General features: G+C 40.7%; 1 protein-coding gene across 1 annotated transcript in view; it reads left to right on the top strand.

Annotated features, from left to right (window-relative positions):
* Window positions 1–806: 806 nt before the first annotated feature.
* fstl1b (follistatin-like 1b) overlaps window positions 807–18,128 on the top strand; it is a 34,256-nt gene continuing 16,934 nt past the window's right edge. The window contains exons 1-2 of the mRNA XM_032567632.1: window positions 807–978; window positions 1,105–1,161. Coding sequence (XP_032423523.1) covers window positions 1,105–1,161 — 57 coding nt within the window. The 5' untranslated portion in view covers window positions 807–978. The remainder of the gene's footprint in view (window positions 979–1,104; window positions 1,162–18,128) is intronic.

Below are 18,128 nucleotides of genomic sequence, written 5' to 3'. Positions count from 1 at the left end.
CGATATATGGAAACACCATTGAATACAGAGAACTTCACAGAATAAGGCAAGACCTGTAGAACATAAACAAGAAAATGATTGAAAACACAAAGTACATCAAAACACCCCATTTGTGACAGAAATCAGCATTTAAGCTAAATCTGAATCTATTTTTAAATTCTGCAGCTTCATTAGCCAGCTGCAATGAACTGCATAATTGTCATACAATACTTTCCCCCACTGATCTGACATATAAGCCACAGAAAATGTGTTGAGTGTAGCTGACTGATATGTTTCCCCCTTAGGCTCCTTGTTGCCCACAGGACCCTTTGGGCAATGCGCCATTTTGCCCTTACCAAAATCCGAGCCTGTCAGTGTTGCTATTATGAGTCTGCCTTGCTTTTTATGTCTATTGGGTTGGCTTAATTGGAACCATGTTTGCATTAAAATTAAATAGGTTGGAAATCTATTGGGCTGGTTTAATTGGAACTATATTTGCGTAAAAGTAAAATGGGTTGTAAATCAGAAACATCTCCCTATCAGAGAAGTATTTCTGTGAGATTCAGCAAACTTTTGATCCGTCGAAATAGTTTTATTTTTATTTTTTCACTCAGCTGCTTTTTGGTACCCATTTAATATTGATTCCTCCTCTCCTCTCTTTTCCTTAACAATCTGCATCGAGGTATTGAAATAGAAACAAGGCGCATCTTAATTCAGGCCAAATTAGTCAGAGAACAATACCCACGCATTCGCCAGTGAGCCCACAGTTTCTCTGATGCCTCCCCCTCCTCAGTTTTCTCTGCTAGCCTCCTCGGAGGGCTCCGGGTGTTCCCATTGGCCGCAGCGGAGAGAGAGGAGGAGGAGACGGACGGACGGGCAGGAATTCCTCGGCTCTCCTCAAATTTCTTCGAACCGCGGATCTCCAGCGCGACTCTATCCGGATAAAATACTCCGACCAGCACCGTTTTTTCTTCCTGGGCGTGTTGTTTGATCGAAACGGTAGGGGAACAAAGATTTTCCTCAAGTTTTTTCGCTCTGGAAAACGGGTGGAGGGGGGAATACGCGTTCGTTGTACCGTTTCTCTCATCCACCAAACCAAACCTCACTTTCTTCTTTTGCTTCCAGATGTGGAGAAGCGTCGCTGTACTCCTTCTGCTGGCCGTGGCTCTCTGTAAAGCAGAGGTGAGTTTTAGAATTTTAACTTTTTAATATTTAAAAGGAGACTTATAAGTTTGTACTGGCCACTTTGTAACGGTCCATGAAGTAAGACATCCGGGCTTTGTCCACACATCTGGAAAAGGTTGGAATGTGTCCAACTATTACAGCATATTAGTTGAGATTTAATTTGTGTTTCTATACAACAGGGGCAATAAAACCACAACTACGATCAATCTCTAATGGTTTAGCTAAATTATTACTGGGGGCATTACAGGCATTCTGATAATTGTGGTGGTGGGGGGAGGGGGTGGGGGTCCTTCTTGTTTTGGCTGTGAGACACACTCCTCCTATAGTCAGCTGTCGAACAACCATCTCTGAAAAAGCCTCTATGAGACCAGGAAAGTGACAGCATTCAGCTCTATAAAAGGATTGAAGGATGGACTGCTCTCTTAATGGCATCTTGGGCTTCTTTATCAATATTGTAGGATGTTTTGCTGTGAAACCAGCTGCCAGCTGTTCTGGGGGCACACTAGCACTGTGTTGTCCTAGCATGCCAAACAGCATGTATTTCATGTTAATGAGCTGTGAGAAAACTCACCTGCTGGGTATCACACAGAGGCGCCAAGTCGTAGAACCTTTGCGTAAACACACAGAGGTAATGTACTGTTAGGAGGCCTGATGGGACCACATGAGAAACAGGATGGGTATAGTTCCAATGAGAAGAGGATCAGGATGAGTATTGGTATTGGTAAGATAATAAGTAAAGTATTACTGTATTTACACACAGAAAAATACATATATTATTTGTAATTGCTTTTAATTGAAACAGACATGGGTAATGTACTTGCTGGATCATTAGGGCTAGAATTATATTATCTGTAAGATTTACTTAAACGCTAATTTAATCGTAGCTTTCAAGTAAACCTGCTTTTTTCTGCAGAGCAATATCCACTTTTGTTGAACTTCACAAGTGTAACAAGTTCACTGGTTAGGCTATCTGCTCATGGAGACTGCATTAAGAAACAGTGATAATTACTTACTTTTTTGTCACAAGGATTGTGGGATTTATTGTGATTATAATAAACACAATTAAAAATGGTTACAATTTAATTATTATTTGTAGCTACAAGTTAATCAGTGTATAAAGTCAGAACCTTTGAAACTTACCCAATATTAAAATAGATACTTCACCGCTAGAGTAACGTAAGCAGTAGGTAATAATAGCGTTCAATCATATTTTGAAACATAAGCACAACGTTGATGATCTCAAGGATCCAACAGCAGAAGGATAGTTTAAACAGCAAATCTATACAATTAATAAAATAGTGTTTTGGGTTTTCTAACATAACCAATTAGACTTAATTGTTGTCAGCATTCCTTTAATAATAAATATCTTTTTCACAATGGCAATAAACATTAAGATATTAGCAGTTGTGCTGTTAGTAGTTTGGCAACTGGGGTTTTAAAATGATAGCTTAATAACAGGTTATTGTTTTCACACTTTTACTGTTTGTGCATTTAGCTACCACGAATGTGTTCATGCAGCCAAATCTGTCCTTGTGATCTGAAAAAGTGCTGTAGCCTCCTGAAAAACAGTCACTTGGTTGTCAGAAATGCTATTTTTGAAAATTTATTTTTAAATGTGCTTATTTGGAGTAATCCTATACTTTTTTGTTTATTTTTTTAAACGTACGTTCTTTTCTGATGAAATAAAAACATTCACTTTTCGGTACAGCCTAGAGAGCAAATAAGAATTGCAGCATCAGTGCTAGGAAGTGGGATTGCAATGGGCAAAAAATAAATCTTTTTTAAAGTGTTGCAGTGCAAAAATGAGCAACTAAAATCGAGCAACTAACATTTCCTGGAAGTTGAGTGTATGTGTCCCAAGTGATTGTTTCAAGAATATTTATCCATCCATTCATCCATCCATCCATCCATCCATCCATTCATCCATCCATCCATCCAATCAATTATAGTTTCCAAGTATTTTATTGTTGCTGTAAAAATGATCTCATAATGTATTGAAACCTCTGGGGAAACAATTAAAAGTCTTGAAGCTTGATTTGAAAACCATGTAGAAATCCTGCTTGCTAAGTTTGTTTACATACTAGATATTGACGAAATAAGACAAAGTGAGTTGCAGAGAAAATGCGACAAATATTCAGAAGATAAATTGCCTTCCAGCGTAGTGGTTCTCTCCAGACATCCAGGGCGCAGCAGAGGGAGGTTCAACCTTTTTACAACTGCTGTCGAATGAGACGTCTCCACTGAAATGATAGCATCCCTGTGTGGGATTTTCAAAATGGGCTACAGCTCCTAAATGAACCCTCTGGTGGATTTCAGGCAGAGTCTGTACAGTATGTGGTGATCCAAATGTCCTATTGTCATCAGAACTTTCACTTACATTATTGACTAACACTTGATGTCCTCATATTGTGCAGCCATTGTTGAATTTTTTTCAATGCCTTTGCCATCGACTTTTGCCGCCTTGGTTTGTTGACACAGTGTCATAACAGGAAGTCAAGATAAAGAACCCACCTTAATTTCCTGGGCCCATAATAACAGCTTACATTTCCTTCGCCAAAGTCATAAGTATCAACAGATGTTGCCGGCATCACATCTCTCTAAACTTCCCGAAAGCCAGAACCTACATCTTGGTTGGTAATTCCTTAGTTCTAGCTTCCCATGAAAAAAGTAAACAATCTATTAGATAATAGAGTTTTCTGATTCTGGTTCTTCTCACTTATCATATTTGGATGCAAACAGTGTGGATCTTGTTACCAAACTCTTAACACAAAAATGAGCTGTGTTTTTCCAACACATTCCTTAAAGAAGTACAAATACACACCGTCCAGTCGGCCCTTGATGGTGATACCATCGAAGCACACAGCTGTTTTAACACCTGGCTAAAATGCACAGTTACAGGAAGAAGGAATAATTTCCCAACATTTACCTAATTAGAGCCTAGACATTTCAGCTTCTTGCAGTAGTTGCTATAGTCTACTTTTATAGATTCATGCAAATGGCAATTAGTGACTCCATGCTGCAACCATGCCAGGCGTCTTGCTCAACGCCTGGCATGGTTGCCCTCCCTCCTGACCTTCCACTGCTTCTTCTGTCTCTTGCCGGCTGGGCTGCTGAATGCGGCTCTGTTTGTCTTTATTGGATCCATGCTTGTGTCCTGTGAGGTATGGCACGGAGGAGACGGAGCATGAAGCCGGCTGTACTGAATGTAGCAAATGGGGGAGGTATTAGAAAGGCATCCATTCTGCAGAGGTAATTACCTTGATAATATATGGCCTGTTGACTGCCGTGGGAATAGCTTGAACTGACATACCAGAGTGTTGTCCGAAAGAGATCAGCAAGTTGGAGCAAAGTCCCCTCTGAATAAAGCATGCGAGGGGCGGGGATGTGTTTTCAGGATGTTATAGGTTATAGGTGTTACATTTCCAGAATGTGAAGTAGAAAAAAAAACAGAGTCTTGAATAATGGATGGAAACACAATTTTCTTTGCATTGACTGATGTTTTTATTTACTGCCATGAGCATAGGCTATTCAACTGAGGACACAACCTCTTCATTTGTTATCAAGGAGAATGGCTGTTTGCTTCTGGAGGTGAGAAATTGCTGCTTTTGAAGATAAGCTGCTCAGAAATGCAGCGTGGATGGGTGGCCAGGGTCGGGCCTCATGGAAAGCTCTCTGTAGGCGGGTGTGTGTGTGTGTTTGTCTGCAGGCTGGAAGAGAGATATGCATCTCATGGATAAAATGTTGATGTTTTACTAAAGCACACCGGGAGTCTGATATGTAAAGAAGGTGAGATGCAGGGAAAGGGAAAGTCATAAGAGTTTGCAGCCTCGGGGGACGTGTGAGCGCACATACTCGCGCATAAATAGAGGGAGAGAAATGTTTGGATTACTGTTTTTATGGCATGCAGTGTGATTGTGTTGGGTGGAAGGAAACTGGGGTGGAATGACGCAGTGGTTAATTTTGTTATCGGTGCTCTGGAGTGAAAAAAAAAAATAAAAAAATTATTTCAGCAGGAAGTACGCCCCATAAGGAAAGCGCATATTATAAATATGGGAGCTATCTGCACAGATTATACAGAATATACAGAATGTACAAGAATGTTAGGGAATGGATTATATATGTATATAATATAATACAAGATAAATAATGGCAGATAAAATTTACAGGTTGTATGTGTGTGTGAAGAAAACAGTCCGTGATGTGTGTGTGTGTGTGAGGATAGTCCATGTGTTATTGTTGTATGAGAGGATAGGGGAGTACAGTCCTTATAGTTTATGTTTTATGTCAGGAGGCGTTCAAAAGCGTGACAGCTGTGGGAAAGAAGCTGTTCCGGTGCCTGGTGGTTCTGGTCCGTAGGCTTCTGTAACGCCTCCCAGAGGGCAGGAGGGAAAAGAGTGTGTGTGCTGGGTGAGTGGAGTCCTTTGTGATTTTCCTGGCCCTTTTCAAACACCGCTTCCTGTAGATGTCCTTGATGGCAGGGAGCGGTGCCCCGGCGATATACTGGGCAGTTTTCACCACCCTCTGCAGTGCCTGCCGGTCGGAGACAGAGCAGTTCCTGTACCAAGCTGTAATACAGTTGGTGAGGATGCTCTCAATGGTGCAGCGGTAGAAGTTTGTGAGGATCTCTGAGGACAGGTGGTTCTTCCTCAGGGTCTTCATGAAGAAGAGGCGCTGATGCGCCTTCTTAATGAGTTTGGAGCAGCTGGTCGTCCAAGTAAGGTCCTCAGAGATGTGAACTTAAAGGTGTCCACACTCTCCACCACTGTCCCCTTAATGTGGATGGGTGGATGTGGGTCAGCGTTCCTCCTGAAGTCCACGATAAGCTCCTTGGTCTTCTCGGTGTTCAGCTGCAGGTTGTTTTTGTCGCACCACTCAGCCAGACGATCTACCTCCTCCCTGTAAGCGGCCTCGTCATTAGCTCTGATGAGGCCGATCACCGTGGTGTCGTCTGCAAACTTGATGATGGCGTTAGAGCCATGGACAGGTCTGCAGTCGTAGGTGAAGAGGGAGTAGAGGAAGGGACTCATCACACAGCCTTGTGGCACTCCGGTGTTTATGATGATGGTGGATGAGAAGTGGTTGTCCAGCCGGACATGTTGAGGTCGACTGGTCAGGAAGTCGAGCAACCAGTTACACATGAGTGAACTGATGCCGAGGTCTGTGAGTTTGGTAATGAGCTGTGATGGGATAACAGTGTTGAATGCTGAACTAAAATCTAAGAACAGCAGTCTGGCATAAGTGCTCTTACTGTCCAGGTGAGAAAGGACAGAGTGCAGCGCTATAGAGACTGGATCCTCTGTGCTCCTGTTCTGCCTGTATGCAAATTGGTGGGGGTCTAGTGTGGGGGGGAGACAGGATCTGAGGTGTGCTAGGACCAGCCGCTCCAAGCACTTGGTAATGATGGGGGTAAGGGCTACCGGGCGGTAGTCATTGAGTCTGGTTGGGTTGGGATTCTTGGGGATTGGGACGATGGAGGTAGACTTGAAGCAGGTCGGTACCAGAGCACGGGCCAGAGACAGGTTGAAGATGTCCGTCAGCACTCCTGCCAGCTCCCCAGAGCACGTTCTGAGGACACGTCCAGGTATGCCATTAGGACCCGCAGCCTTGCAGGATTTAATCCTGCTCAGAGCCGCTCCTACGTCAGTGGGGAGCAAAGTCAGTGGCTGTTGGCCTGGGGTGGTAGCTGCTTTGGTTGCAGTTGTGGTATTCCCTCTCTCAAAACGAGCATAGAAGTTGTTAAGTTCGTTGAGGAAGGAGACAACAGTAGAAGCGGGGGTGGTATTGGGGTTCTTGTAGTCTGTGAGAATCTGAAGGCCTTGCCACATACGTCGGGGGTTGGAGTTAGAAAAATGATCCTCCACCTTCCTTTTGTAGTGGTGTTTGGCCTTCTTGATTCCCTTCTTCAGCTCAGCCCTGGCTGCACTGTAAGTCTGTTCATCCCCTGACCTGAAGGCGATGTTGCGGGCCTTCAGTAGGAGACGAACGTCTCGGTTCATCCAGGGTTTGTGGTTGGGGTACATGGTAATGCGTTTGCAGGTGGTGACACATTCTATGGTGGTGGAAATATGGTTCAGTACAGATGAGGCGTACTGATCCAAGTCTGTATGGTGGAAAATAGTCCAATCTGTATTCCTGAACTGGTCCTGGAGCACAGCGTCTGAGCCCTCTGGCCACACCTTTACTGTCCTCACGGTAGGTTTCACACGTTGGATGAGTGGTAAGTACCGAGGTGTGAGGAACAGGGAGAGATGGTCTGATTGTCCGATGTTGGGGAGGGGTGTCACATTGTAGGCTCCAGCCAGATTGGAGTAGACATGGTCCAGGGTCTTGTCTCCTCTGGTGTGGCAGGAGACATGTTGGTGGAATCTGGGAAGAACTGTCTTCAAGTTGGAGTGATTGAAATCACCCGCAACAATAAAAGCAGCCTCGGGGTATTTGGTTTGGTGTTTGCTAATAGCCGCATAGAGTTCTTTCATGGCTAGCTTGGCATTAGCATCCGGGGGGGTTTACACGGCAGTGAGGATGATCGAGGTGAATTCCCTTGGGAGGTAATAAGGTCTGCATTTGACCATTAAAAACTCCACATTCTGTGAGCAGTGACTCTCGGCTTTTGACCGCTACGTCTCCATCTGTAAACCGCTGCGATATCACACCGTCATGAGGAAAAGGACAGTGACCGCCCTGCTGGCTCTGGCGTGGCTCTTGCCATCCTGTCAACTCGTGCCGTCGCTTATTCTAGGCGACTGTTTCAAACTCTACAAATACACGCTGAATGGAATTTTTTGCAACAACGCCGTCACCAAGCTTTCCTGCATGACCTCGGCAGGGCCCTACATTATATATGGCGTGTTCATTTTAGTTAATACCATATTCGTCCCCTTGGCGTTCATCCTTTTCACCTACTGTAAAATACTCGTCATATCCTACAGAAGGGGCCCGGACGTCAGGAGAAGGGCCTTGCAGACCTGCGCGCCGCACCTGCTGGTCCTCGCTAGTTTTTCGTGTTTGTGTTCGTACGACGTCATCGTGGCCCGACTGGAAGTCGACTTGCCCAAAGCGGCGTGTTCCGTCATGACTTTGCAGGTGGTTCTGTACCAGCCCCTGTTTAATCCAATAATCTACGGCCTGAAGATGAAGGAAATCCACAAACACCTGAAGAGGCTTTTCAGCCACAGCAGAGTCTGCGCTTGTGTTGCACTGATCGATAACTGGTAGTTCAGTTCAGGCTACGATATAAATAAATATCGTAGATGTCTTAAAATAGACGACAGACCCAGATCCAGTCTCACTAGTGTAATGACCAAGTTATTGTTGAACTGATTCTTATATTTTGTTAGTGTAATAAAGTTTGTAAGAGTCAACATTAAACTAGGTCTTGTCATATTCTTTTACTGTAAATCATTAATATATCTTATATTTTTTTGTATTCTTATAGTAAGAATTAATTCTATTAGACTGGGTCATGATATTCATTTAAATTCGTATTGCATTTTGTTCCACTATGCTACACAGTTAAGACAATGTGACATTTCATAGCTTAGTTTTCATAAGTTCCTTTCTTACGTGAAAACATCTTCTAATGGGGACGTTTATTGTTTGCCTGTGTTTTGAAAAGTTTCCTCTTTTTTTCTTAAAGACTTTATGAAAAAAGATCTCTGCGCGTCTTTGCTCATTCGTGACAACCGCCTGTTTAAAGTTGCTTTTGAGCCACAACAAAGGGAACATTGACCAACATATTTGATGCGTGTTGATGATTTGTGAAGACGGCTTGTTGCTGGTTTCTCGATCAGTGACTGCATGTTGTTTTTTATGACCTTTTATTTTTGTGTTTTTATGCTGCCTTGCTGCTGAAATGTGCTATACGAATAAACCTGATTGATTTTTGGATTGATTGATTGATTGATTGATTGATTGATTGATTGATTAACTTGCATGTACTGTGACCTCTGGTTAAACTAATATACTTCCTGTTGGCAGATGTTATTAGCTGGAGTCACACATTCATATTTATTCATAGATTATTGGTAAGTTCAAGAAATTTTTGTAAAATGGACAGACCTTAAATTATACTACAAGCTGCAATGATGCGGTAAAATCAGTGTTACTAACGTCGGCGTTCAGTGGTCATAATGTTATGCCTAAACATTCCAGTTGCCACAGTTAATGTACTGTATAATGTGCTTTTTTCAGAAACACATAGATCTTCCCAATTAATCAATAAAAACATGCTACTTGCAAGAATATTTGTTAGTTTTCACCAGAAGGATTTATGTCAAACGTCAACATTTTAAAGCCGTTTATGATGAAGTTATCATTTTCACATATAAGCATAAGTAAACGAAGGTGATGCAGAACGTTATGTCCTATATCTTGTCCCATATCAAAGAAATTGAGAACAGATTGTCAAAAAGAATCACTAAAATTTCATAATAAGCTGATCATTTACAATTCATAAGGTAAAATGAATCAAACTGCATCTGATTCATTTCAATGCAGACACATAAATATTACAAAGTGGATTCTATGTGAAAAGGAAAATGTGGAAATCATTGCAAATCTCTGGAGCGGCGGTCCCCAACCTTTGTATTACCGCGGACCGGTCAAGACTTGGGAGGAGGACTTTATTCAGCTGATTTTAACGCTGTACAAAAGCTGCTGGAAAAGACAAGTGTTTGGTTGTTGACTTACAATCCAGAAACCACGTGCTGCATTCTTGTTGGTTGTGCAGGAGGCTCTACTTCTGCTTTTCAAAGCTGTACAGCTGTATAATTGCGCATCAGTTTGCGGCCATTTTCAAATGCGAGTGTAAACGTGATGGGGACGTAGCTAGCGGCAGCTTAGTTGCATTTAAAGTAACAAGAAGTCTTAAAACGGCTCTTTCTAAAAGCTCAAAATAGGCCGAACTGATTAAACTAAAATGACCCGAAGAAGCTGCACAGGAACTTTTTAACGATAAAAACTCCCCCCAAAATTTAAGATAAAACAATATAAGACCATTTTGGGAAATTAAGCACCATTTTTAATTTGAGCTGAGGTGAAAACCTGCTGAGAGGCAGGAGAGGAATCTGCCATGAAGAGGAAAACACGGTGGAAAGTCAGGTAAGCTAACTAGGCTATTATGGGTTTCACCTTCCTGTCGGAAGCAGTCTGTTAGTTTCTTTACCAACAACATAGTATTTTTATGTATTTTTTTTTACAAACAACTACCAAAGTAGTTTGAAAGTGAACTGAGCCAAGTGCTAATTCTTCACCGTTCATGCTCGGCTCTGGAGAACTCGAACAACTCTAAGTTTGTTTGTTTTCACTACATGAACTATTAGAACTAAAACCAGAACCGGCTGCGAGCTGAAAAATGGAGCAGATAATGTCCAAACAGCAAAGAATCCAGAGGCATACGGACCGCTCCGGCCTATTGTCGCTGACGTCACATAGAGCCGCCATCTTAGAGCGGCCCGCTCCACTCGGTGCTATGTTAGTGAAGTATCAGCGCATTTAATTCATCATAAATTGCTAAATACTTAACAGATTTTCACGCCTTTTTGCTGGAAACCTTAACTAAACAGCTATCATAGCTATTAATTTTTTTAAACAGTAAAAAAAACACCGACTCCAAACAACTTTTAAAAACTATTCGTCGCTCTGTTCCATACTCCCGTCCTCACTTCCAACGTCTGTCATGGCATCATGGCACCTCGAATGATTAAGTGACACAGTTGCAAAGGGTCAATTTTTTGGGTCATGTGGAACTGATCTGAGCGTTTCCATAGAAACGAGCAGAATCGAGACATTGCCTCAGAACTACTGTGACCTCATTGTAGCTATGACCTCATCTGTGATGTGGTCAAACGATCAAAGAACTTCTGAGGTTATGAGGGCTTGTATTTCAAATCATCAGTTCATATTCAGTCAGCTCTTCGAACTTCAACACTGTGTCTAGCAAAGCTTTTCATTATGAACAGGATTTTAGTTGGCGTGTTTTTTCCCCTGGGTTTTGGACTTGGATATTTGGTTAGCACCAGAATGCAGAAGGTTTTTGACAAAATCTTTCCTGGTAGCGATTCGGACGAAAGTGTCTCTAAGGACGAGAGCACTGAGTCTGTATACGATGATTTCGATTCATTCCTTTTTGAACCTTCCTCCACTGTGGAGGTTCCTTGCGAGCCTTCCTCGCCACAGAAGGAAGCTTCTCCGGCTGGAGAAGCTTCCTTCTCCCAGAATGATGATCTTGATGCGTTCCTTTTTGAACCTTCCCCGGTTGGGGAAGTTTTAGAGGAGCCTTCCTCGCCAGAGATCCAAGCTTCCCCGGCTGGGGAAGCTTGCTTCTCTGAGCACGATGATTTTTGTGCTTTTCCTTTTGGTCCTTCACCGGCTGGTAAGGACCCAGAAGTTGAGTCCGAAGGCTCAACTTTTGCTCTGACGAAGACGGCACAAGAAGACTGGACCCATAAAGAGAGCGCTGTCCAGACCACCGAGATAGGGAACGATTTCTCCAATCTTCCGTCAGAGAAAGAAACAGTTGAGTCTGGAAACTCAAGTGCCGTTTTGTCAAACGCAGCAATATATTGGTGCCATGCGGCAGTTGATACCTGGATCCACGAAGCTATCCAGGAAACTGTCCGAGGGAAGGATTCCTCCAATCTTTCCTCGGAGAAAGAAACAATTGAGCCTGGAAACTCAAGTGCTGTTTTGACAAACGCAGCAATAGAAGATTGGTGCCAGGTGGCAGTTGGTTCCTGGATCCAAGAAGCTATCCAGGAAACTGTCCAAGGGAAGGACTCCTCCAATCTTCCCTCAGAGAAAGAGACAGTTGAGTCTGAGAACTCAAGTTTGGCTTTGACCGAGGCAGCACAAACCGATTGGACACAGGCCACCATTGATTGCTGGATGCAGGTACCGAGTGCTGCCCAGACCACTGACATAGGGAAGGATTCCTCCAATCTTCCCTCAGGGGAGACAGTTGAGTCTGGAAAGTCAAGTTTCGCTTTGACGAGTGAACAACTAGAAGCTTGGACCCGTGAAGAGAGCACTTTCCAGACCACAGTGGTACAACTTCTGTTACTGTTGTTTTTTGTTTTGAGTTTCTTGTGCTTTTTATTTTTATTACGGTTTTGCTTTTACTTTAGTATTTTTTTCTGGGGTTTATTGTTTCTGTACACTGTTTATAAACTTGCTTCTTTTTTCAGTTCAGTTTCAGAAATACTTTAATGAGAATTACTACAATTGGTATTTTTTAAAATTGTTACCCCGCTATAAAAATCCCAGTTTTAGAACATCCTATGTGTTGATGAACTGGACTAAATTGTTCAAAATGGGTAAAACAGCAGTAAGTGTGAACCAAAAGATGAACTGCAGTGTAAAGATTGGAAGGTTATTGAAAGGCAGAACCCTGTGAAAATAAAAACTTCTGAACAAATAGATAGTAAATTATGGGTTAATATGAGTAAATCATTTATATAGAATTGGGAACTGGAACATTAGATGAGTATGTGAATTATTTCCCTCCATGCTGAGAAGGTAGTAAACATTAAAAAAAAAGCTTCAGCAGGAATATTTTATAAAAAGGAGGTTTTAGAGGGAGAAGAGGAAATCTAAGATCAAATAATTCAGGGTGTTGTGGAAAAGGACATTTGGCCAGAAACTGTCCTGAAAAACAAAACGCCTGAGTATAATTAGAATCAGCTCTGAGTGAACCAGAGTCTTATAATGAGACATCGCATCCCAAATTAGATGAAGTGAATGAAATGGAAATTGATCAAACAAAGGAAGTTTTGCTAAATTTACACAATTTGCTATCAATGGTTAACATTAAGCCTGAAATAACTATTGGTTATTGGGAAAAAGATATTTTTGTGTGACACTGGTGCATGAGGAGCTACTTGTAGAGAATCAATACTAAACTGTAATAAGACATGATTAAAAGCAACTACAGAAAGAAGAGAGTGTTGCAAATAAAAATAAGCAGGAGGAAGCAACAAGTATGTTTATTTAGACTAGAGAACAATGAAGCACCAGGGAGGTGTTGCAACTCCTGCTCACAGCAGCTTGCAGCAGCTCAGCAGGGGAGAACAGGCAGAAGCTGCAGCGGTGCTGCAACTCCGACCCCCACCAGGTCCAACTGACCACCATATGAAGCCCCCTGGCAAAACACTAGTGCATGATAAAAAAGTTACAACTTTAGAAGTAAAGCAACAGAAGACTCCCAAATTTTAAAATGAGATGAAACTAAAACATATCTCATTATACAAGAGCCAAATGCTAATGAAGCAGCAGAAGAATTAGGAGTTTCTCTTGAAATCCTTATCAGCTCTTTTTCCTGCCCCTGCAAGAGGTGAGAGGAGGTTCATGAAGGGGGGAGTGGGTTTGTTTTGTGGTCCATCTGACAATAGAGATAACTCAGGCTAGTGGAGTAACCTTAAACATAAATTGTGAAATCTAAAATCACAAAGGATCCAATGAACCTTTTTCCTAAGGAACATAGAAATAGGCTTTTTAAACCTTTGGGTTTTGCTTGGAAACAGGTTATAGGAAGTTGTAGAGAAGTCATTATCATCGCATAACGCAGGATTTTGATGTAGTTTTAGTTTCCTAAATTCAGGAAACAATTTCCTCCATAGAGTAGATTGTTTAAGTAAGCAAATGATTTATGAGTAATGAAATAATATGGAAAGTTTTAATTGATATCAATTAATTGATATATATTTCATTTATATTTAAATATAAATTTATAAATCATTACATTTATAAATGTATATTTAAATGAGATGATTTGAGATTTTGGTTTAATTTCAGGATGGTCATTTTTAACTAAGCAAGAAGAGATAACTGTGGCCATCTAGTGGTGTTTTACCTTGATAAATTTGACCATATTTACAGGTAAAACAGTAACAAAATGCCCCTTTGCTAATAGATCTTCTATAAGCAAAACAACTGCCAGCTAACCTAGCAGTTTGTTAGTGTGTAGCTCACACAATAGGTACCAATGAGGTCTCTACTGGAAATAGGTTTACTGATCAAATAACAAAAAGCAGCAGCAGAAATAAAAGTGTTAAATATAGAGGAACAAACTATTATGCACAAAAAGATACCTAGAGATATGCAATAGTGAAGCCCTGAAGTAGAAAAATGATTGTGGATAACTAAAAGGGCAGCTTTGAATACTGGTAGAATGTTTCAGGTAAAATAATAAACCTGTTTCATCGAAATCTCTATTTATAGTAGTAGAAATTGTGATACATTAGCATGTAATGCATCATCAGGGGGGATAATACATTACAGTTTGACCTTTTATATTACTTTATTAGATTACTGAAACTTACATTACTTAAAACAAAAAGAAAATTTGAAGAACATGTCTGATCTGTGCTAAACATAACCCACAGGGAAACAGGGAAACTTAAGACCAAGAAGAAGAAGAAAGTTTCCAGAACCTAAAAATCCTTTTCAAATGATTCATATGGATTTCATAGAACTAAATCAAAGTGAAGGGAAAAATATTGTCTGGTTATAATTGATGCCTACTCTAAATGGATAGAGTTGTTCTCCACTAAAAGATGCTCTGGTGGCTAAATATTTTGCAAAGAGATAATTCCCAGATATGGAATACCTGAATGAATTTATAGTGATAATGGGGTACATTTGTTAACCAACTTGTAAAAAACAACAACATAGGATTGTAAATAGAGGGAGAGAAATGTTTGGATTACTGTTTTTATGGCATGCAGTGTGATTGTGTTGGGTGGAAGGAAACTGGGGTGGAATGACGCAGTGGTTAATTTTGTTATCGGTGCTCTGGAGTGAAAAAAAAAAATAAAAAAATTATTTCAGCAGGAAGTACGCCCAATAAGGAAAGCGCACATTCTCCACTCTCCACTGCCATCAACAAGGACAAAGAATAGAAACTGACTGTTATAGTGGAGAGCAATTAGGCCTGCTTTTCAGCAGGCCTAATTGAGTTGTGGCTCCTGATATGGGGACCCAACATTGCTCACATGTTGACGCTTGTTCTTGCTCATTCAAGGTGGGCTAAAAATATCTGCCCAGGTGGACAGAACATGAGCATTAGAGGGACGCTGTGTCCTCTCCCTGTAACAGCCTGCTCTAATTACTGGAGCTCAACAGTCGGTCATGGATCCCGAGCAGGGATTGTGCAGGGCAGCCGGTGAGATAGCCTGATGTAAAACAGAGAGGAGACGGAGCCATTGTCAGGCAATTATCACGGGGGCAGAAGGGGAGTGAGGTAAGGGTCGGCTGTGTGAAGAGGAAAAAAGGTGGGTTGGTGCTTTGTGTCGGCCCCTGCAATATCTGTTCTCCTCTTCTTGGCTTGACTTGAAACGAGTCTTTATTTAGCTTACCAGCTGTACTGGTGTCTCATCATTATGAGCACTCTGTACTCACTGGAGCTTTGCTCAGAAATTAACACAATCACATATATATACATATGCAGTCAAATGACAGACTACATCAATGCCTGAATGAGTAAGAAAAGCACAATAAATATGCTGGAGAGAAAAAAACAGGGCCAGCTAAGACGCATTCAATATATATTTATATAGGATGGTGAGCTGAAGAAACCCAGCTAACATGAGCAATATCACAAAAAATCTGAGTTAGAGAAAAAAAGACATTAAATGTCTTTAAAATTTAAATTTCTTTCATTTTTAAATTTCTTTTTCCACTTTGTGATAGTGTTCTGAACCTCTTAGTAGCTATTTACAGTTACTGGGTCATTATATATTCAGTGTCTTGAAAAGGAACCAAAACTCTTGAATTTATCATTTTTTTGACACTACAACCACACTTTACTGTTTTAGTGGGATTTTTACATGACAGGCCAGGCCAAAGTAGCGCAGAATTGTGAAATGGAATAAAAGGATTTTCACATTTTTCACAAATAAAAAATATGCAGTCACCTGTCCTTTGACACATTTAAATATAATCCAGAAGGGACATAATTAGTCATGTGTGATTTTTAAGCTCAGTTTACATAGGCCTGTTCTGGTTTCACAAGGAAAAATCAGAAATGTTTGGCAAGCATTCATATTAAACCCTCTAAGTCAATATTTTGTAGAACAGCTCCATTGTAATTAGAGCTGCCAGTTTCTACCAGCTTTACACCTCTTAACACTAAACATTTACCCTTTTCTTCTTTGCAAAATAGCTCAAGATCAGTCAGATCAGAGGTAACATCAATGTTCTCAATTGTATTTTAGTTTGTACTTTGCCTAGGCCATAGTGCCACATCAATATACTTTAATATAAACCATTTAATTGTAGTTCTGGCTGCATGTTTAGAGTTGTGGTCCTGCCTCAAGTCTTTAGTAGACTCAAACAAGCTTTCTTCTTTTGACTGCGCTGTACGTAGCTGCATCCATCTTCCCTAAACGTCTGACCAGTTATTCTGTTCCTGCTGCAGAAAAGCAACCCCAAAGCATGATGCTGCCACCACCATAAACACAGTGTGGATGGTGTATTCAAGATTATGTTCAGTTTTTAATTGCTGTCACACAATGGTTTTGCATGTTGGACAAAATCTTTGGTGTAGAGCATCTGCACCCAGAGATTTAATAATTACTAAATAGAGTGTTATCTATTTATTTAACTCTATTTAATAATTAGTAAATAGAGTCTTCTCAAGGCAGTTTATTGAACTGGACTTTATTTCAGGATATCCCAGTAAAAAGGATATCCCAGAATATTGAAACAATTCTGGGTATCAAAATACCCAGAATATTGATACAAAAAGGATGCATAGTTTTTTTTAAATACTTTGCATCCTTTTTCTTTCTTTTTACAAATATGTGCTACATAATCAACCACATGAAACCACATCGTCTTCCTCTTTAAATTTCATTCACACACACAAAGTCTTATATCAAACATAATACTGTTATTTTTATTAATATGAATTCTAAAATAACTATCATTTTATTTAAAATTTTAATCTTCAAAGCACATTTGTGAAAACGTTTTCATTAAAGTCCAAGTAGCCTGCGGCAAACAACAATAGCACAGAGGCTTACCTTCCACGTGCAGTCGAATGCGTTCTGCTTTACAATCCACTAAAGAGCGAGGGTCTCCTCTACCTTCCTGCTTCTTGTCTTTCCTGATGCTGCCAATATTAAACTTTAAACTTGCTGAAAAACATAACAGCCAAAGGAAGTGGCCACAAAAAGCATGAGCTACTTTTGTGTTGGGATTATCTGTGGCCGTGTTCAAGATGTTCTTCTTTTGTATTTTGATGCATTATTAATGTTAAAGTTACTCCCACCAAAGCACTAAGATATGGTTGCAGTAGTGATGTTTGGAAAATTCTGTATTTTTTTTCAAATAGTGTGAAAAATTTTAGCTGTTTTAGACCTTTTATGTAAGCTGTGTAATCCTAATGACATCGCACAATGTTAGTAATAGTCACAGTTTTTTAACCACTCTTCTGTAGAACAATGCTGAGGAGCTGCAGGGAGATGTTAATTTTTCATTTGCTCAGGCTTGTGCATTGTGTGTTATCTGCCAACAATGCTGACTGCAAGTATTTTTTTCTTTTCACACTAAAATGTCAAGCATTTTAATTACTTTAGTTTCTGTGTACACAGGACAAAGTAGAATCCCTTCCCCCTGTCCTTGTTTAACAAAGCGACATTCTGAGCAGATGCTTTGGGGCGTGCTGTTTGTGGGATTAGGCTGAACTCTCAGGGATGCTTGAGACCCCATCAAACTGGGTCTCAGCTGATTGTGTATTTTGAGTCATTCCTGAAGAAAGTTTGACTTGTGTCCTGCTCCACAGAGGGGGACTGATGTATCTACAAACTAAAAAATTGACACAATCACTGCGACATCAGGGTGTAATTTGACAAACATACAACAAAAATAATTTCAAAATAAGAGCATGTTTCCAAAGCAGAGACATTTTATTGAAAAATAAATTTCTGATTACTCTTTTAGATAATTTGGAGACAAATTTGAAATTG

Source organism: Xiphophorus hellerii, chromosome 7 (genome assembly GCF_003331165.1).
Source record: "Xiphophorus hellerii strain 12219 chromosome 7, Xiphophorus_hellerii-4.1, whole genome shotgun sequence".
NCBI classification, from domain to species: domain Eukaryota; kingdom Metazoa; phylum Chordata; class Actinopteri; order Cyprinodontiformes; family Poeciliidae; genus Xiphophorus; species Xiphophorus hellerii.
Note: the sequence above shows the minus strand (reverse complement) of the source record. Positions and strands in the feature narration are given on the sequence as shown.